The sequence below is a fragment of the Papaver somniferum genome, chromosome 4 (genome assembly GCF_003573695.1).
Source record: "Papaver somniferum cultivar HN1 chromosome 4, ASM357369v1, whole genome shotgun sequence".
Lineage (NCBI taxonomy): Eukaryota > Viridiplantae > Streptophyta > Magnoliopsida > Ranunculales > Papaveraceae > Papaver > Papaver somniferum.
The window spans coordinates 79,578,884-79,601,249 of record NC_039361.1 but is presented as its reverse complement, the minus strand read 5'-3'; the positions used below and the strand labels follow the sequence as shown (position 1 = coordinate 79,601,249).

At 35.9% G+C, this 22,366-nt stretch overlaps 2 protein-coding genes across 2 annotated transcripts; one reads left to right on the top strand and one right to left on the bottom strand.

Annotated features, from left to right (window-relative positions):
- On the top strand, positions 1-16,072 carry LOC113275988 (uncharacterized protein At3g28850-like). Its single transcript, XM_026525583.1, has 3 exons — positions 1-1,317; positions 1,927-2,011; positions 14,489-16,072. The coding sequence occupies exon 3, from the start codon at positions 14,696-14,698 to the stop codon at positions 15,992-15,994; it is 1,299 nt and encodes a 432-aa protein (XP_026381368.1). The 5' UTR covers positions 1-1,317; positions 1,927-2,011; positions 14,489-14,695; the 3' UTR covers positions 15,995-16,072.
- Positions 16,073-16,261: 189 nt separating this feature from the next.
- LOC113275987 (sucrose transport protein SUC3-like) lies at positions 16,262-22,246 on the bottom strand. Its single transcript, XM_026525582.1, has 14 exons — positions 21,677-22,246; positions 20,435-20,500; positions 19,944-20,042; positions 19,789-19,853; positions 19,618-19,702; positions 19,501-19,534; positions 19,275-19,374; positions 18,939-19,014; positions 18,164-18,499; positions 17,825-17,968; positions 17,425-17,658; positions 17,279-17,342; positions 17,133-17,176; positions 16,262-16,934 (listed from the first exon to the last, which is right to left on the bottom strand). Exons 1-14 carry the CDS (start codon positions 21,953-21,955, stop codon positions 16,764-16,766), a joined length of 1,797 nt encoding a protein of 598 aa, XP_026381367.1. The 5' UTR covers positions 21,956-22,246; the 3' UTR covers positions 16,262-16,763.
- Positions 22,247-22,366: the final 120 nt, after the last annotated feature.

The following is a 22,366-nucleotide window of genomic DNA, read 5'->3' as shown; positions in this document are numbered from 1 at the left end:
TACTAGAACGTGTCAATCAGATACCAGATGAAGAAGTAATCATCAGATGCGTATGAAGAGAAAAATAGTCATTTTGTAATTTGGATCGACCTGGATTCCCATATCATTTGGGAGGGTACCTTTATCATTTGTCGTTGGCCTTATACACTAGTTCAACCGAGAGGATAAACTCGCTATCTTTCTCTCTTCTTCTTCTTTATTCTTCGTTCTTCTTCTTCTCTTTTTTCTCCTTTTCTTCTTCTGCGAGTTTTGAGAGAGATCAAATGGAAGTTCTGAGATCAAAAGAAGGTGGAGAAGATCATATTGTAGTCGGTAGTGATGATGATGGTGTTTATTGTTGACTCAATTCGAAATATGGGATGAATCAAAAGTTAGGGTTTCTCTGTGAATCGATGAAGGTGAAGATGATAACGAGTTTTAGATCGAGAGATGAAGAATAGAGTTGTGGATAGATGAATAAGCAAGGGTTGATGTTTGATTGAAGTTGCAGGATTGTTTGATGTCTGAATCAAAAGTTAGGGTTTCTGGAAGAAATCAAAAATGAATTAGAAGTTGAAATTGATGCTTTAATAAGAGGATTCAAGATGGGTAATGGTCGATTGGATGAATTAGAGTTAGAGATGAAGAATAATTCGAGATTAAAGAAGATTAGGGTTTCTGTTCTTCTCCAAAACAGAAATTGGGTTTTTAGAAGAATTAATTTGGAGATGTAGCAATTCATAGGGTGCTAGTGACTGGGTAAGCTTCTAAATAATCTTAATTTTAGTATTTTGATTTGAATTAGTTTATTTAATGAGTTTATGAGTTGTTATGGAATAAGAACTGAGATTGGATGAGCTTATTGGAGTTTGTGTTGATGAATTAGAGTTAGGTAAAGAGGCTTGTGATGTTGTTGTGGGTGTTATTGATTGAAGAATGAGACTTGAGATTTAAGTATAAATGTTGGTACTGATGGTGATTGTTCAGAATGGTGTAGTATAAAGTGGAATAGAACTGCATGTGTTTTTGGTATGTTGAATGCGTGATTCTTGAGTAAACTGAGTATAGATGAAAGAATTGTTTGAGGTATATGAAACTGCGGTTATGGTGGTGTTGGTTGAATTTTGTTGTTGAGTTGCGGTTAAATGGTGGATGAAATAGACGCAGGGGAGATTGATTTGGTATTGTGTTGGGATTTAACTGAAGTTAGTTGTAATGTAATCTGTGTTTGAATCAGCTGTGTGAGTTTAATGATGAGTGTTGCTCAACTGAGAACAATAGTAGTTGTAAAGCTGTTTTGGCAGTGGCCTTAGTGAAAGCCTGCAACTGCAGATTAAGGTAAATAAATTTGTATTTCAGATTGAGCTATGAAGCTACTTTTAAATGAATGATTTGATGTTATGTTTAGTCTAGTAGAATTGAAATGAAAATGAAATAGAGTGCATGTCTGACTAGTTTAACCTTAGATGACTCAGTAAACCCTTTGACCTGAATCAGTCTTGTTGACTGAGTAGACTCATCGAGTTTCCTGTCTAGACCCAAATTGAATCAGTTGACCGATTCTTGTTTGACTTTGACCTTGAATATTGACTTGACCTTAGACGTTGACTGTTAGATTGACCGTTAGAGACTGTCAGTTGACCAGATGGACCAGGCCTTAGGTTAATGGGCCGGATTAGTGGACTTGGGCTTAAGACCAATTTTCTTATTTAGACGTTTTGGACCTCTTATTAGCCTTTGGTTTCTTCTACAAAGTTGTAGATATTTATAAGACTTAGATAATGAACTATTGAAAAATATAATTGAATTAGTAAACCTTAGATATGTTAAAGATAGATAATAAAATGGGGTAGAAGAATAAATGGGTTTGGAACCATTAGTTATACTTGTTTAATATTTGTTGGAGCCGTTTCGGATAGATTCTTAGAGTTCGTGTATGATTAACAGTTAATCTGTATTAACAACGATCGATTCAAAGGATGAACCAGTGGATCGTGGATCTCGAGGTAGGCGTGGCTTGTCATCAAAAGAGGTGGGAATACATTTAACTCTTTTGTGATTATTGCTGTTTTCTATTACAGAAGTTTATGTTTAACAAATTCATGCATTGTCTGATTGTGTATTCCATGCATTGTTTTCTTTTAAATTCCGAAAGTATTTGTTGATTCTTTTAATCTTTCCATTGCTTGGAAAGGAATTGTAATGTTTCGTTTGTCTTTATGAATTGTTTGGGAAATAAGAATTTCCATTTGTATGCCTAATAGGTGTGTAAGGAATTGGTCGACACCTATTAGGAAAATGATAGGTGTGTAAGGAATTGGTCGACACCTATCTGGAAATAAGAATTTTCATGCGTGGTATATAGGATACTGCTCCTTCATTTATATCTACATGAATTCGAGCTTTTATGCGTATTAGGTGTGTAAGGAATTGGTCTACACCAGTATAAACTAATAGGGTGTGTAAGAAATTGGTCGACACTCAATATAATACATTGTTTGACGAAGGAGTTAGTTCCATATACATGATTGTTTAACTCTGTGATTTGGTTGTGCTTTAGTGTTGGGAAAACATGAATTGTTTTCCAAATCATTTTAATAATTACTTGAAAGTTAAATGTTATTCCTGCTAGGAACCCCTTCTAGGGATGATGTGCTCACCCATTCCCACTTTCAGTTTCAGAGACAAATCAGAGTTGCGCAGCGAAAGCTTCAGGAGTTGAGTTCGATAGTTGGTTAACTTCTACTATGCTTATTATGTTGTATATTCTGTTTGTAAACCAAATGACTATTGTATATGTATCATTTGGGAGGAGTCCTTCAGGATTGACAAACTATGAAGGTAAAGATAGTCGGACCTGGCTTCACGAATCCCCAAGCGAAGTCTTTTTAGTCATAGACCTAAAAGGTCAATATAGGCGACTCTAGAATTAACTAGGACACAAAATATCACGGATTGATTTTTCCAATTGACAGAGATGATCTATTTATAGTTTCAAAGACCAGGTGATGTAGTTTTTAAAGTGGTAAATAAAGTTCGTTCAACTCGGACTTGTGTAGACTCAATTTCGGACTTAATAATAGAAAACAATAAAAATAAAGAAAATATATACACAAGGTTTGTCACAATGTCGAGAGAGTACTGAGACTCAGGATTCCACCAAACCTCATACCATGTGGTTCAAAAATCAATTCTTAGACAATTATAGCTCTTGTTTATCGACTCTAATTCTTTGCCAGGGTAGATTTTAAAAAGATTAACTGTAAATCACTAGCATGTTGCATCAAAAGCACTTAGACCAAGCATACATCATCATACGACTTCACAACTAATTAAGAAAAATCATAAAACGATTAAATTAATGCAAAAAGTCATAAAAAGAATTAAATATAATTACCACATGTATGATATATGGCTTTCTCCATCATCCCAGTGTTGAGGTTTAGCTCCTCATATCAAAAACGTGCTCAAAATAATAATCCATAGCTCAAAAAGGTGTTTTATTGGAGAAATTGTATAACACAGAGATTTGCAACGCTGTAATGATGTTATAGACGTCGCTGTTACAAAGAAGATATTGGCTAAAATCCTAATGTAACTGCTGTTTATAAACGATATTTTTGTACTGCTGTTGAACAACGATATTTCTCTTCGACTTTTTCTGTGTGTCTAATGCTCTGCAGCTTCTTCTTCTATACCAGTAGAAACTCCTTCTCTGCAACTTCTCCTGCTGATCTCTGTAGCCTTCTGTTGGCTTCCCCCCAACTCTCGACACCCCCTCTGGAACTCTAAACACACTATTTATACATCACAACTCCCTATCCAAGGTAAATCTTCACCGAATATATTAGTTCCCTTACTTGCAAGTTACGGCTTCTTCTTTCCTTCTTTACCTCGTCTACGCTCTTTCAGCTGCCAAACTTTCCCAAATCTCCCAGAACAAAACCAGAAGATATTCGCTCCTCTAAAGCCTGCACGTAACTTCCGTATTAAAACAAAACAGGGTCGAGATTCTCTCACAGTTTCCGTAAATATCTTCCTTTTCCTTGTTTTCGATAAATATCGATTGCATGAAGATTTAATTCCTTCTTTCAGTTCCAAAACACGTCATCTCCCCGTCAATAAGGTAACAACACAATCTGACCGTAAAACCCTTGAAAATCTCCGCGTAACTTCCATATCTACATCCCGTGATAACCTTCCCCTCTGTTTCATGTCAACCCGATTATTCAACCCATTGTAACCAATCCAAATGCATGAATCAACCCTGTTTGGTCAATCAGAGTCCGGCCTAACACAAATATGCGATTAAATCTCCTTGGAACATCTCTAAATTCGAATCCAAAATCTGCCAGACGATGCACACAGTTTCCCGCCAAAACTGATTTCAAACGGAGAATATGTGCCCCATATCCTCTGGTGGGGTGCGAATAGCAACTGCCTGGAAATGGGACGCCCCTTAGTAATTAGGTTACCCCTTATCCAAAGTGAGAGTCCGAATAACAAATGTCATCCGGGTGCTTTCTGACAACTTTTCGAGCCAATTTTTTCCAAAAATGTTTATTAGCCAAAAATACCTACAAATAAATAAAACACCATAATAGGTACAAAAATGAGCCCTAACAATATATAAAATCGAGACAAATCAGACACAAAAATGTGTCTATCACCAGGGCTAGCTTAGAATTCAATCTAAGATAACTTGAGAATCAAACAAACACAATAGGTCTTCAAACTACAATAGAAGACTATACACATAGGTTCGGTTACTGAACCATGTATAGTAACTTTTCGGTTTGGCAAGTTAGCCAAATAACTTAAAGCTACTTGATTGTTCATTAAAAACACCTAAGAAATTAATCATGATACAAACACATAAGTGTTTAAGTAATCAATGAAGTCTTAGAAGTGTTTAAGAGAGTTTGCTAAACATATTAAAATAATAAGTCTTTGAGCATCTGCTAAACATTGTCAGGGCAGTTGGTACAACGGTTCTCCAACCGTAGGGCTTGTTCACGAGTCAGGGTGATACGGTTCGTGAACCGGGTTCACAAACCCTACTAGACCCCGGAACTAAGTTGACCACAATTCGTGAACTAGGTTTGCCAACTTCTAGCCAATTAATCCAACTTATAGAATCTATTTCACCACGGTTCACCAACCAGGTTCGTGAACTGTTCCCAACTGAACTTGTGGTTTGCGAACTGGTTTGTCAACTTTCCTGTATTTCTGAATATCAAATATCTATGGTTTGTAAACTGAGTTCGCCAACGTACCCTGTGTAGAAATTTAGTAAGTTCATATTTCTCTCTTTTGATGTTAAACATTCCCAAGTAATATAATCATTTGCATGAGAAATTTTCAATTGATCAACAATTAATTCATAGAACTAATATTTCGAGATTTTTCATAATACAAGCTTGACTTGAAACATCTTCTTTGTTAATCTACTGTATGTCATACGACATAGTCTCAATAGATAAAATGACGGTATATATATAGTAAGTAAAATAGAATGGTTCCGCCTTCATACCTGATATAGAATTTCTCTAAATGTCTTCGTCGATCTTTAGTCTTCAAGGGTGATCTCTGGTATTCAACTACAATTCTAACCTATCCGAAACTTGACTTAGTAGACTAGAATTCAAGATATAGTTTTGATCACCTAACATTGACAACAAGCTTGAGATACCAAAACTTGTGGGTTCAACTGAGCAATGCTCTAACAAAGTGCACTTATCCTTTCAATGCTCATATGTTAGTGCAATGTCGAGTAACGAGTATAATTTTGTTGATATGATAAGGATTCATAACACAAATCTGTATTTTTTTTTTTATTCTTGTATTAGGAATTTCATAATATGGTAAGTGTATATTGTTGGGTGCAATAATCAAAAACAAAGAAAAATCAAGTAAGCAAAAGTTATTGATACTTAGCTCCTTTACAATGGAAGTGATTGCTTTGACGAAACGAACAAGCTCCCCGTATCTCCGCAACAGCAACAAGGCAAAACTTTGGAAAATAGAGTGAGTCACGTGTTCAACACGCTGTCCTTAAGACATTAGCGCCCGGCTACACTCAAGAGTGATGCTATAGCCCTCACAGGACGGATATCTCCAGGATAAAACACCCTAATACACCTACTACTAGCATATGTAGTAGATGCTCAACTTGAGCTTGGCAACTCCGAAAAAACCGTTAAGGAAAATCGCGAATGCTTAAAAACCGCTATAAAATATTTTCCCTTAGGGGTCCCTCTAAAATATAGAGCAACCCCTTTCCCATAGATTTTACAAAAGTAGTGAAATTCTTTATATAATTGACAAATACAACTTAAGAAGAAAAACTCCCCGATGTGCGACTAAAAGGTTTATATAGTTTCTTAAAACAACTAAAAATTGGAAACTCCACGATGTGGGACTAAAAAGTTTCATTCACAAAATAAAACAATAAATTATAATTTTTTTTATTAAAACTTTAAAAAATTATTTTTTTATTAATCGTTTTCCAACAATCCCCCACATGAATGAAAACTCAATAAAACATGAAAACACAGATAGATCTTGGTAAATAAACATCCCAACCTCACGATCCAAACAGGCTGATCGTGCAAGTGTTGAAATCATACTAGTCATTTCTACGTCCTCTCCCTCACACAAAAGTGTGTTGACCCCAGGGTCATACTATGGATTGCATAAATCATAATAGTATTGAGAGCTTTCATCTTTAGTTCTCACATGGTGAGACTATAGGTATCTTTCACCAAAGTGAAAAAGCATGAACTAGTGAACCCTTAGTGACCTTTAGGTCCTAAGTTCCAGTAATACCAAAACCATCAAAATGAAAATCACATAAAAAACGCAGGAAATACCATTTTAGGCAGAGGTGTCCATGAGGTCTTGAACCTTTGCTTAGTGAGATATTACCAGAATTACTTGCTAGAGACAGTGAACTATGTCTTGAACTGCTAGCATTTGATGTAATTCGTGATAACAACCACGGGTGATATCTCCAAGATTGCTTCCAAGCTCGTGCCGTTTTGTCCGTTTTGGCCCTGGACGTATCCTGTTTCTCAGAATGCTCTAGAGAATCAGCTCATATTCTCACAGAAAGCGACCCACTTCCTCATTCAGATAGGTGAGTTTCCATAAAGAGTGTTACTGCTACACCCCACTTCAATCTTAAATTGAAACTATAGAACTCATTAAGACTTATTAAAAAGTCATCCTCCACATGCAGTCACACTATCACGTCTACACCGTAGGGAAGGGGCAGAGAATGAAAATCTCTGATAGTGTTTACCTTTACCCACCACAAATTAGTTGTCTCATTCGAAACCTTGATCATGGGATCTCCAGTCAGCAAGGTTGAGTATCCTTCATGGCAAGTTTAATATATGAGCTTAATCTCCAACCCCCTCGATGCATTTTTAACTATCTCTTTGTACAAACCTTTCGTCAAAGATTGCGCGATATTCTCCTTGGACTTTATCCAATCAATGGAAATAACGACGATTGAGATTAGTTATTTCTTAGCTTTAACTATTATATCTTGGCTAACACAATGTATAGATATAGCTGGCACATGCCTATGCCAAAGAGGAATGTCTTCTAAAAAGCATCTTAGGCACTCGGCCCCTCTCATGCTTTATCTAACGCAATACTCTCAGATTCCATAATGAATTGAGCGATATGTTTGTTTGGAAATCTTCCAACAACAAACCCACATGTTAGAGTGAAACCATATCCACTCGTAGACTTAGACTCCTCTGAGTCAACTATCCAGTTTGCATCATAAAGTCCCAAGGACAACAAGATACCTTTCATAAATTAAAAGAGTATTTTAGGTACCATAATACTCTACTCAGTGCATCTGAATTCTCTTGCTTTGGACTACAATTATATCCACTTAACTTACTCACAATATAGGCAATGTCTGGACTCTTACAGTTCACTAAATTCATCAGACATCCTATAACTTTTGAGTATTCAAGTTAAGATACTCCACTACCCTTATTTTTCTTGAGACTACAAGAATAATCGTACGAAGTACAAGCAGGTTTACAATCAGACTGATTGTATCTCTTAAGCACAACTCAACATAATGAGAACGACTAAGACTTATAAATGTTTGATTATCTTCTAATCCTCATCCCTAAGATTACATCAAAAGGGCCCAAGTCTTTCAAGTCAATGTTCTCATTCAGTGCATGTTTTTAGTGGAATTGATCACATCTATGTTTGTATCAAGAATATCATCAACATACAAGCATACAATTACACAGACATCCTTAACAAGTTACTTGTAGACATACTTGTCAGATTCATTAATTTAAATCCACTATCCATTATCACATGATTAAATTTTCCATGTCACTGTTTACGTGCTTATTTGAAAACCATACAAAGATTTTTCAAATTACAAACTTTTTATTCACAAACTTTCACTACAAAGTCTTCAGGTTGATCTATGTAAATTTCTTTACCTAATTCACGGTTTTAGAAAAAGCTGTCTTAACATCCATCTGATGTATCTCTACGTTCTTTATGGTAGCAATAACAATTAGTATCTCAACGGAAGTAATTTCCGTCACAATTGAATTAGAATCAAGGAAATCTACACCTTCTTTTAGTTTATAGCCTTTAGCTACCAACTTAGCTTAATATTTTTCCACAGTTTCATCTACCTATCGTTTCCTCTTAAAGACTCATTGACATCCCGTGGTCTTACAACCTGGAGGTAAACTAACAAGCTCCCAAGTCTGGTTCCAACGGACTGAGTCCATTTCACTAAATGAAGCTTCTTACCAGAATGGGGTTTCAGTAGATATTAAGGCTTCTTTACAAGTCTGTGGCTCAGACTAAGCTAGGCATGTTATGAAGTCGGTTTCATAAGAAGTCTCAAGTCTAATTATTTTACTTCTCTTAGGCTCAACATCAACTTCATCTTCCTTTAAAATAAGTTCTGACTATTTGAAGATAAATCTAGGGGATCAACACACATCTCTAATGAGGTACAGGTTTAGAATAAACATGTTCAAAGAACTCAGCATCCCTAGATTCCGTAATAATATTCACACCAATGTCAGAAAAAATCAGAACACACAACCAAAAATCTATTTGTAGAAGTATACTCAATATACCCTATACGAAAACACAATCAACATTTTTGGTTTCAATCTAGTTCTTTTAGGAAGAGGAATTACAATCTTAGTCAAACGCCCCCACACTTTGACACATTCATAAGAAGGTCATCTACCGTTCCATAAACCATATGGAGTTTCATCTGATTCTTAAAAGGATACTTTATTCAGGATATACTAGTTAAGAGGACTGCCTCCCCCCACAAGGCCGCAGGTAATCCTGAACTAATCAACATGGAAATTATCATCTCCTTAAGGATACGGTTGTTAATTGGTTTCCAACTTCAAGTTTATACATCTTAAGGCTTCTAAGGTGTCATCCTTATCCTAAGCAAGTATACAAGATAGTACCTCGTACAATCATCTACGGAAGTTATAACCATCTTTTACCACAGTGGTTTTGGGTTGAACTCATGTCAACTAGGCCTAACTGAATTAATTCTAAAGGCTTAGAATTACTCTGAACATTTGTGCTAAAAGATTTTATAGCATATTTTGATTCTTCACAGATTTCACTTTTGTGTTCAAAATCCAAACTAAATTTGGGTACGAAGCCTATGCTAGCCAGTTAAGCATTGACTTATAAGTTTACGGTTCCAAGTCTACCACGTAAAACAATCAATCACACAAAGATATCACAAGAATCAACTACGTTCACATCATCAGTTTTTCCGTTAAGCTTATATAGACCCAAAGTCCTATAACTCTTGCTTAAAAAATCACTTCCTAGTTACAACAAGTTTTCCAGATTCAATTAAGATCTTAAATATTTTTCCATCTACAACAGAACAAGATACAAGATTTTCGCATATGCTCGGAACATGAAAACTTCATTCAATGTGAGAATATTACAGATATGAGCTTCTGATCGACCTTTTCCTTTTATGCAACCTCTATTGCATATGAGTTACTCAATAAGAGTTTCTCGACATCCCCTATCCTATGATAGGAGGTGAACAGGTCTCTGTTTCAACAAACATTCTTGGTGGCTCCAAAGTCCACCTACTGGTCTCTCACATTGGTTATTAAAATAACTTCCGACATCATGCCACCAAACTCGTTCTAGTTTGTTTCAACTAAATTAGCATTAACTTTCTACTTATTAAGGTTTTTTATGTTGTCTACAATTTACTGCCGCGTGGCCAGGAATTTTACAAACATAACACTCACCCTTAACTAAAGTAATTCCGGATTCAGGTTTACGAAATATACCTTTATCATGAAGACCATGCTTAGAGTTGCGTTCGATGTTCTCACCTTTGCCATCTTTGGAAGATTTGTCTCCAACCACATGCGGCTATTAGCCATGTCCCTCGGAGATGACACCTTTATTCACAAATCACAATTCCAAATCAGAAAGTAAAATATGAGTTTTGAAGATAACATCTATATATACAAACTTCGTTTGAATCAGCGTTTCAAAAAACTCATGGTTACCCCACAAAAATTAATTTAGTTAACAACAATTTTCTGCTTGTCAGAATTTTTCAGAAACGTTTTTCTGTTTTGTAAAATATCAAAAAAATACTTTTACAACTCGAAAAATTCTGAAATTTTACGCGGGTAACTATCAGGATGTCTAATACGTTGTGTCAAAAGGGTTAATCGAAATTCCTTCTAGATTAAAAGATAAAATTGAAACTCTACAGCTGACCAGAAATTCGTTTTTGTTTTTTCACTCCACAATTAACATCCATGATTCACAAACCAATCAATCGTTTTCGATTATTACAAGCGTTAATGTCTTAAGATTGTTGGGTGCAATAATCAAAAACAAAGAAAAATCAAATAAACAAAAGTTATTGATACTTAGCTCCTTTATAATGGAAGTGATTGCTTTGACGAAACGAACAAGCTCCCCGTATCTCCGCAACAGCAACAAGGCAAAACTTTGGAAAATAGAGTGAGTCACGTGTTCAACACGCTGTCCTTAAGACATTAGCGCCCGGCTACACTCAAGAGTGATGCTATAGCCCTCACAGGACGGATATCTCCAGGATAAAACACCCTAATACACCTACTACTAGCATATGTAGTAGATGCTCAACTTGAGCTTGGCAACTCCGAAAAAACCGTTAAGGAAAATCGCGAATGCTTAAAAACCGCTATAAAATATTTTCCCTTAGGAGTCCCTCTAAAATATAGAGCAACCCCTTTCCCATAGATTTTACAAAAGTAGTGAAATTCTTTATATAATTGACAAATACAACTTAAGAAGAAAAACTCCCCGATGTGGGACTAAAAGGTTTATATAGTTTCTTAAAACTACTAAAAATTGGAAACTCCACGATGTGGGACTAAAAAGTTTCATTCACAAAATAAAACAATAAATTATAATTTTTTTATTAAAACTTTAAAAAATTATTTTTTTATTAATCGTTTTCCAACATATATAGGATTATATGTTGAACAACATTAGGTACTGATACCGAAGGTTTTAGCCTTCAGTTTAATCCGAGGAAAGCACATAAGTGCAATGGCGTCTTCTGGTTTACAGATGAGTGAAATTTAACTTGGATGAATGCTCGTTCGAAAATACAGGATTAGAAGAATGTGGGGTGATTTTACAAAATAAAATTACGTGGTTCTCAAATGCTTCGAGCTTTGTGTAGATAATTCTATCACTGCTGATTTTTGGGGAGTTATTCATGTGTTTTGAAATGTTAAAGCTCACTACATGACTTGTATATGGTTTGAATGTGATTCTAGCACTCCCTAATAAGCCTTTGGATCTTTTGAAACTTGATGTTCTTTGGTAAAAGTGTCTTCGTTTCCTTAGCAGTATTCAGTTTTGTTTTCTCATCTATAAAGAGCTAGGGGAATGTTTGTGCAAATGTATTGGAAAAATTGGGTGATTCGGAAACTACTATTCATTGGTGGTCTAATCACCTTAATATGATTTATCGTCTAATGGGAGAAGATGGAAATATCCTGTTTACCAGTATATTTACATAGCAACTATTTTTTGCTCATTTTCTATTCTCGAAGTTAGGTCTATATCCCTTATTCTGTGTGTTGCTTTCTATCTAGGCGTAGCTAGGACCTAGTTTACCCTGGCTCCAACTCCCCTTAAAATCCCAATTCTTTTTTCTTTTTAAAGAAATACCTATTTAAAGTTATCGATAAAACTAACTTATCTAAAATTTAGGCATAAGTCTGATGGGCGAAAAAAATGCACAAGCCCAGTTTACTTAGCCTTTTTTTTATATATATACTCTAAATTGGTGGTCCCTGGACTACATCCAAACTCCTTAAATTGGAGTGGATCTTGTGTTTACTTAGCCTGCCTCCTGGATTTTCTAGGCGTAAGGCATAATCAGAAAAACCTAGAAAATCCAGTCTAGTAACATTTGAGAAAAACAAAAAGAAAAGGGAAATTAGGCGCAAGCCCAAAAGAAATAATATTCTCATTGTCAGACCCACAATTAATTTTTAGTTCCGTGACACCCATAATTATATGAAATTATTAAAAATGTCTGCATTGACGGATTATGCATCCGCATGACGGGTTATGCATCAGAGGTATAATTGGCAACGTAACTTGGATATAACATATCTAAAAATCCGCGCCTTGGAATTTTAAAAAATTTATATCGTTGGAAATCTTTTTAAGAGAGCTACGCAAAGAGTACAAACAAGAATATCAAATTTTTGTTTTTCACGAAAAAATCGGAGGTGATTATCGTTCTAGGAAAAAATTTCGAAAATTGACTACATATTCATTATGCAGCCTCCAAAAAAGATGCATAACACATTATGCAGACGCATAACAAATTATGCAACCATATTCTCGACTGCATAACAAAGTTATGCATCTATAACGAGTTATGTAGCCATTGTTTTGGTTGATTTTAGTGCGTATATAAAAAAATTTGATGCATAATTGGTTATGCAGCCATATTTAATGATGCATATCAGGTTATGCATCCATTTTATCGATGCATAAAAGATTATGCAACAATTTTCTCGATGCATAATGCATTATGCAGCCGTATTTTGGATGCATATCAGGTTATGCATCCATTTTATCGATGCATAAAAGATTATGCAACAATTTTCTCGATGCATAATGCATTATGCAGCCGTATTTTGGATGCATATCAGGTTATGCATCCATTTTTTCGACTGCATGATGCATTATGCATCCATTTTCAATTTCACACAAAATAACAAAGATGCCGGATAATGTGTTATGCATCCATTTTTTCGACTGCATGACATGTTATGCACTCATAACATCATCATCTTCTTTTTCTTCTTCGTTGTTCATCATCCCAGCTCAAATAAGCTTTATTATTATTCCCTGTATTTTCTAAATCTCAAATCAAGTTTTCTTCCTGTTCTACTTGATTGAAACAATTACAAACCCTATCTCCATCTCAGATCCATCTTCTCAATCATAATACCTAATTAAAAAAAAATCATTCATACATTTTTCGGAAATAACAAACATCAAGATCTCGATTCATCTCAGAACATCACCTCAAACCCTAACTTTCGATTTCTTTCATCCATTGTTTCCAATCTTCATGTGATTATACTGTCTATCAATATTATTGATCGTAAGTCACAGTTGGGAGGAAGAAAAGAAAAATAATTGAAGAAGAAATTCCCGTGAAGAAGAAGAAAAAGAAAAGATACGAAGAAACCAAATTTTATAAATTGTGGGTTTAGGAGAAATATTCTCACGAAAATTGGATGCGCGCGTGAACTTTTCCGCCCTTGAATTTCACGGTGTAGAAAATCTGTAGAATGGGTCTCCCTGTAATTTTCACAAAAAAAAAAAAGGAAAATTACCAATAGGTACCAGTTTACTTAACGGGAGGATTCCCAAACCCATGTAAAACAAACCGAAATTGTTTTTATCTTAAAATTGGTTTTAGCACCCTCGCCCGTAGTTAACCGGTACCCATTAGCAGCCCTGAAATAAAAATCCTATGACAACTAATTAATGAACTCTTTGGTTTAACGAACAATAAAGAGAGAGGTTGTTAATGTGTCAAAGAGCAGGTTAGTTGTATAATGGCGGGAAATGAACGTTAGTAGTGATGACGCGGAAGGAAACAGACAAAAAAATGCAAATGCATAACCGTCTCTTAAAATCACCTGAGGACGTTGTGGTACCAACAAAATTTAATTCCCCCAACAAAACGATATTTCACAAACCCCATAAATCTCTCTTGCTCTCTCTCTCTAATTCCTCAGATTAACGGAAAAGAAACAAAAACAAAAGAGTTTCTCTGTCTTCTTTCAATCTCTTTAAGGATCAAGTATCATTTCTCTGTGTAAATTAAATCTTCTGGTTATTTTTGTTAATAAATTGGGAGATTTGGATCATATATAGGAATTTGTCTGTATTCTTGTAGATTTCTCCGAAGAGATTATTCGATTGGCATTGGCCATCTAATTGGCTGCTCCGTTGAGGTTTTAAATTGATTCTCGGTGTATTCTGAAATTGGATCAGCTCATTTTCTGCATAAGTTTTGTTCGGGAGGAAACAAGACAAAGCGCCAAGCAATTTCTTTGAAATTTGGTTTCGTAATATATAAAAATCCTTAGGTTGCATCGTTTCAATGGGATGTGCAAACTCAAAGAAATCGCGATGTCAGCGCTGCAAAAATCCCTATATTCAAAGCTCCTCTGTAGCCGTTTATCAACCAGTTCGACGTAGTAAAGCCGGCAAAGGTACCGATCAACATTTTGTTGCTTTAACTTCTACTACAATTGGCTCTCTTCATTTTGACTCGTTGGATCAAAGCCATAATCATCTTAATCACAACAACTGCAAACAAGAGCACCAGGAGACGAACACCAACAGCAGCAGTAACAACAAGAAGAATCTCATCAACAAAGAGTGCAGTGGTGAAAAGGAAAACAAAGGAATGCCCAAGGATGTCATCATCCAAGATAAGGTTTCGTCCGAGGTTCGTAAAATCATCCCGAAAACACCAACAAGAACGCCGCCTGGTGAACCGGAAAACATTAACACTTGGGAGTTGATGGAAGGATTAGACGAAGCTAATCTAGTACCTGACCATTGTTTTTCCTTCCATAATGTATTCAACCAAACAAATTTCTATCAGTCCAACCATAGGTTACAAGAAGCTGGTCTTGAATCCCCAAAACCCTTGTGGCTTGAGATGGCAAATAAGGAATCAAGTACACAGTCAAATTCGATCATTTCGGATTTTGATCCAGACATCATCAACACATTCAGAAAAGCACTTGAAGAACTTTCTCCAAGGACTTCATTTAAACTCCGGACATCAGGTGCAACTTCTCCATGCAATAATAATACATTGTTCACGAAGGATTCCACAATGGAAACCAAGAACAAGGTACAAAGTACTAATGCAGTCGGACAAACTAAATTCCCACCGTTTGGGCATGACAAGGTGGTCATCTATTTCACCAGTATGAGAGGAGTAAGAACGACGTACGAAGATTGCTGTTATGTGAGAATGATACTGAAAGGCTCGGGATTTCGAATAGACGAGAGGGATGTTTCGATGCACAAGGAGTTTAGGGAGGAGTTGATCGAGTTACTTGGAGATGAGTGTAATGGGAAACTACCCAAAGTATTTGTTAAGGGAATGTACCTCGGTGATGCCGAGGAGGTGAGACAGATGCACGAGGATGGGAAGCTGCAAAACATTTTAGAAGGTTGTGAGGTGGGTGAGGAAGGAGTTTGTGAAATGTGTGGTGATGTTAGATTTATTCCCTGTGAAAGTTGTTCAGGGAGTTGCAAGATCTATTGTGAGGAAGAAGATGATGGTGGTGGGATTGAAATCGGAGGAAACGGAGTGTTTCAAAGGTGCCCTTACTGTAATGAAAATGGGATTGTTAGGTGCCCCGTATGCTGTCATTATTAGATAGAAAAATTGATTAGTTTTTGTAGTTACTGTGTAGATTATTGAAATTTTTATCTCAGTTTAAATAGAAATTGTTGATACAAGTAATGACATTTAAAAAACACAAAAGTTGATTTTAATCTGCTGAAGCTTTGTTTTTTACTTTTCCCTCCTTGTACTAGGAGGTTGCAAACACATCATTAGGGTTTTGAACCGACAAAGAATTAAAATAACGAATAGCTTCGAAATAGATCAATTTTGTTGATAAAATGTAAAAGCCTGCCAAAATGCCTGAAAATGGAGATACAATGTTCATTCATGAAATATATAGAAGACTTGATTATAGTACGACCAGTAGAGATACAACATTCCGTTCATGAAGTATATATAAAAGAATTGATATAGGAGGTCATACAAAGTTTATCGTAGGGTATACAATGCTCTACAATTACAAATGAAGACGCCAATAATGTAGACTCTATTGGTCCTCATCCAGACTACTTGTGGATCAACCCTCTGGGTTGATGATTATACAAAATCTTTGAGATCAAGCTCAGAACAAGGAACAAAAATACAAGCAGAGCCCTGACAGCTCTGAAGATCCGGTTTTCTGTATGAGCTATTTGCCAAACTAAGTGAGGGGGGAAAAATTAATTTGAATATGGCAACAGTGAATTGGGTACCAACCGGCAAGGGAGCTTCCACTAGTGTTGCCAGAGAATCATATACAGAGTTGGAGCGCAGTCGATTGCCTCATTGAGATGGATGTGGGAAGAAGGTAGAGGGGTAGTCAGCCCATATGCATACCAACTGATTTGTAGGAATTGCTTGCAAGCTTTGGAAGCTTCATAATTGCAATAGTAGCTCCAGCAAGGGCAGCAAAAGATGCCATAACAAAAGCTGGCACGTTTCCTCCTCCAAAGAGAGCATCCCATGGGCCTGCACCAAGGGACACAACCATCTGCAAGTATATTGGTAAACAAACAGCTTAGCACCTTGACAATCATTTGCCACTATTACTCACTGATCAGCAGTTTAGATTGTTAAACAGAACTCACATGATGAGTAAAGGTGGGAAAGCATAAATCATCTAGTAAGATGTGACATAAAGACAAGCTTGTAATAGGATTCAAAACTATCAAGACAAACCAAGCATTACCTGAGGAACAACAATTGCAAGATTTAAGACCCCGATAGCTAATCCTGCAAAATAACCCCTAATTTTCAGAATCACAATTCCATTGCAACCAGTAGATAACAGAATGAGTAACAGGATATAAAGTTCAAAAGAGATCGTAAGCGAACCTTGGCCACCTCCTGTATCAGCTGTCAATTCTGCCGTAACAGAAAAGGGAACACTGTATGTAACCTGCAATCAATTGATCAGTTAAACAGTGGGAGACTTAAAAAGTACTGCAGGCGAAATGAAAGTGACAGATGGCGCTACTTACAGAAAGAGGAAAACCAAGAATTGCAAATACAACTAAGGAAGCAATCCTGATCGTTGGATTCCCTCCAGTGACACCTTCAACCCTTCTAGAATATTCTACGACCGAACATAAGCTAATGATTGCTGTTGCTGCCATGCAAAGAAACACAACGAAATTGCTCATTGCCCATACGATAGTTGAACCCATCCGCTGACACATTGGCTCAATAAGGATGGAGCTAATCCCAAGAACAACCTAACCAGAAAAGATAAGTTTAAAGTTTCCATTCACTTAGAAGCACGGGAAAATAAGAGAATTTCCAGAACTTCTATGCTAAATTTTCACCTCAGTTCAGTTAACTGATCATGCAACATATCATAGATAAAAAAAAAATCAAATTTGATTGGTGCTGAGTTCTTACCGAATTCAATAGCAAACCAAATGCACCTTCTCTTACACCTTGATCATAAGCATGTTTCTCATCAGAAGTCCCATTTGGGTTCCCATGGTAAACTTCACGTCCCATCCAATCAGTATCGAACAAAAAGAACGGAAACCATGATAGCTGCCAGAAAGAAATTGGATATACGTTAGAATCTAGAAGACAAAGGAAAGAGGCTGGGAACAACTTGCAACAACTTGACAAATGATATCGCTGACCATTCAAGATGAACAATAGAAAAATAAGTAGACATGTGTGTTAAATATTATTATATAATTGATTCAATCAAATAATTTGTGCAAAACATGTATCACATACCCAAGTAAGAGCCATAACAAGAAGCACTGAATGCATTGCTGGTGGTAAATGCCGCATGCTTGTCAACAGATTAACCAAAACTGCTCCAGGGCTATCAGTAAAAGTTTCCATCCGATCATCTTCATTTTTTGACTCAGGAAGCTTTGGACTTACATTTTTACTCCCACCAACCACAGTATTGACTCCAGATGCATGACCACTAGAATTTAAATTCCCATTTACAGATTGTTGACCGTTGTCTAATAAAGGAGCGGAATCTGATACATATGCAGGTTTTTCAAGAGGGACCTCTTTAGCAAAATACAGAGTGATAAGAGTGCAGAGCGTGAGGAAGATCTGTAAGATAACAGTCAAATAGATTAGAACAGAAGCAAAAAAAACCACATGTACATTCTAAACTTTAAACAAACTCAAAGTCCATCTGTAACCTTTTTTTATATGTTAACACTAATAGAGAGCCACAGGCATATTTAGTCCTTCATGGGATGCCCAATTCCAAGTATTCTGATCATTACAAAGCCGACGAGGCAGAAAGGATGGATAGTTATCTAGGATGGTAAATATATTGTTTATGAAACTCACATCTTTTCATTTCTTTTTCTTTTCCCATTACAAACTAGTCAATAACAGAGATGCCCACAGGCAAGCAAAGACCTATCGTGATTAAAGATTTAAACATTTCACGACTCAGATTATATATTTGTCTGTAGGGGTTGGAACTAGGGAAGGAAATTAATAAAAATCAAACAAAATATAGAAAGATTAAGAGGCTTACCACTGCAACTAAAAAGGCTGCTTTTAAATTTGCACAGGCTTCACAGCAAGCTTGTGTTTTCAGAAAAGGAAACCATCTACAGTTTAATAAAAATAATAATCAGATGATCTTGTCTGTAGAAGCCAAACAAAAAATATGCTTCTAACGTTATTTAGGGGAGCTGCATATCTTAACAAGAAGGGTGAAGCTTTGGCTACATAGAAAGCCAAACTGATGCAAACATTTGGTTCTCAAGCTGAAGGTGGTTTGTAGCAGGAACTAGGATATAAAGCTCGTGGCTAGGTCAATGGGAAGGACATATATACTCAAGCAAATCATAAACTTAAGAAAACTCACTTGTGCCAATTTCCGCTGGCACCAGAAGAAAACCCTAGGACATTTCCAACAGCCATCCATGAGCAAAATATTGCATTTGATGAATTCCTTTGATCAGGACCTGTAATTAACACAAAATCAGTAATGATTGATGATCTTGTGGCCTTGGAAGTTACAACGCAAATGCATACATGTCTTACAGTTCTTCAATAATCCTATTAGAATTAGGATCGGTAAAACATCTGACCTGATAGATCAGCGAGAAGAGCGCGAGCTGGGCCCTAGAAAAAATCATGAAATTCAATGCTGGTAGTTGATCCACAAAAACCTAAATCGATAGAAAGAAACCAACAATATAACTTACTTGAACTGTATTGTTAGCCAGGTCCAGCATCCAGAAACCAACGACAAAGACTATAGCTGCACTAGTTCTAGTACCTTTATAAGTACTGCATTAGAAGAAATAGTGGTCAAACATAAACCCCAAAGTGCACATTTGAAGAGAAAAGACAGTTCGCATAGATGCAAGATTCACCTGCAATGCTCCTTCGTATCCCCTATATAATATCCAATGTCTGCAGAAAACCCGATTATTGTCACCTAAATTTGAAAGACACTTCATAATGTCAAAACTAAAAGGACCCTGCAACAGCTACTGGAAAATATAATGTAAGATATCTTTGAACTCACGGCAGCAGAGATCATGAGAGATCCGATAAGAATAAATGGTCGCCTTCTTCCATATTTAGAATAGCACTTATCACTCCAGATACCAACACAAGGTTGAACCTAGACACCAATATGAGAATAGATCATTCACAGTTGGCTAAAAAGGCACTTAAACCAGATTAAGAATAAGAACCATATAATTCATAGAGTCATAGGTTGTCAAAATGAAGATATAGATATCAATAACTGAAAGGAACTTACGTCACCTGCTAATATAGAGAAATTAAAATATTGATCAGATAAAGTATCTAAGGTTAAATAACCTACCAGATAACCTTAAGTATAGAGAAACTGCATTTTTTTAATTTTTGAAAATCATGGGATATGTGGCAATAATAATCTTTATTTTGTCTTTCAAATGGAACAGCCCTTTGACTCTCACATAAAAGCCACTTTATTTAACATTTTCTTACACTAACAACTTAAAATGAACTGCCAAGTAAATAACCTACCACAAGGCCTGTAATAGGGCCACAAAGCCAAATGAAGGAAGAAAAAGCATGCCCTATTCCAAGTGTCTGCACCAACCAGTTAAAAAAAGAAAAGGATCAGATCAGTGGTGAAATAAGAAATCAAGTGTTTCCATCAAGATGTGTATCTATATATATATATAGTCTTTGTATGAGTGTCATAAAGAGTGAAACAAAATATATATTGTTCAGAACTTAGTCGAGCTAGACTAAATAAACAACCATAAAATAATTTGCATGCCCATCTCCCTAAGGCATGATCCAATTTCACAGAGCACTCTCAAGTAAAATTTCTGCAACCCATACCAACATGTATAAGAGAAACATGCATTACGCGCGTCACATAGTTCTAGCTTTGAACAACGTCGAACACATCAACGGATGTCCGTAATCAAAAAATAAATAATGCATTACACGCCTCATGTAGATCTAGCTTTGAACAAATCTTAAAAATTGACGCTACATATAGAAGAAAAATTCCTCCGAGATTTTTTGATTTTGGTCAACTAAAATGGTAAATCAAAGGTTTCGGCACCCATCGAACTTCCGCAACAATGAGAAAACACTGCCTAACGTCACAACTATGATGTTTCATATGAGCTGTTTAATTCCTTACCTATCAACCTCTACAGCTTCCCAAAAAAACTAAATTATCAAAACCATTACAGTGTCCTTAAGTTCTACACGTACCTAATCAAACTTCCCTAACAATATGGAAACACAGTCTACAACCAGTTCCTACTACTTGCAGGTCCTATAAATCCACAAACGCGCCTATTGAATATAGAATCCTAAATATTTCAAAATCTAAATGATTTACCAAAACCATTACAGTACTCATGATTTCAACATGCACCTAATTGAACTCCCCCAAATTAACTTCCTTAACACTGAGAAAGCACTGCCCAATATTACAACTATGAGTATAACACCAGTGCCTTCTTCTTCCAGGTCCTCCAATTCACCCACTAGCTTACTAAACCTAAAATTTCTCCAAATCTAAAACGAAGCCTCTATACCTCGGCAACTACAATATATACATATACGCAATTTATTTGCAGATGTATTGGTACCTAATTAATATGAGATGTATAATTTCCTAGCTAACAAATTCCTATAGTGTTCCAAAACCAAATAATCAAAATATAACAGTATACATGATTTAAAAATTCAACTGTTTTTATTCCAAAATGAATAAAAAGGAGATTAGAAGGAATTACTAACCTGGATATAAGGAGTTAAAAGGGAAAGTTGTAATGCCCATCCAAATTGAACACCAGCAGCAACCATACAACTTAGAATCAATGTCTTCATACTAATATTTCTATGATTATTATTGTTATTATTTGAAGATGGAGATCCATTAACATCGGCTGATGAAGATCTAGAATGCAAATCAATATGATGATTTACATCACTTAATCTAACCATTTCTACTTCTTCTCGTAACGTTTCTTCTCTTAGATTCTTGTATGGATATCGTACCGGTACTGAATTCTCCATCTTTCCGTTCAATTCTCACCCAAAAACTATTTCTTAAAAGAATAATAAAAAATCTACAAAAATTCAGTGAAATTCCATTAATAAAATACAGATCCCATTCCTAGGTTTCTTCTTTTTCCGGAGTCCCTTCTGAATGAGGTAGTGATTTGTTATTTTAAGGTTTGTACCAAGATCTGAAATACATAAAGAGAGTAATACTCAAATTTGGCGGGTGCACGGGAGATCAGTACTTGAATAGCAATCCTAGTTTTTTCCTTCCCTTGTTAGTAATTTAGGTCCCATATTTCTTTTTCTTACATTAATTTCTGTTTGCTTAAAGATACTATTGTTAATACATGAAGGGTAAGCTCGTCAATTTCAAGAAATCTTGGTTTCTCTGGTTTGGTTTGGTCCAATAAACAGTCACCGACA

Excerpts from the sequence above, each read along its gene's own strand:
- LOC113275988 (XM_026525583.1), top strand. The coding sequence starts at position 14,696 with ATGGGATGTGCAAACTCAAAGAAATCGCGATGTCAGCGCTGCAAAAAT.
- LOC113275987 (XM_026525582.1), bottom strand. The coding sequence starts at position 21,955 with ATGGAGAATTCAGTACCGGTACGATATCCATACAAGAATCTAAGAGAA. Across the intron at positions 19,854-19,943 it reads CTCTCATGATCTCTGCTGCC|GTGACAATAATCGGGTTTTC; the intron begins GTGAGTTCAAAG and ends TTTCAAATTTAG. Across the intron at positions 17,659-17,824 it reads TTGGTTTGCTATTGAATTCG|GTTGTTCTTGGGATTAGCTC; the intron begins GTAAGAACTCAG and ends TTTTCTGGTTAG.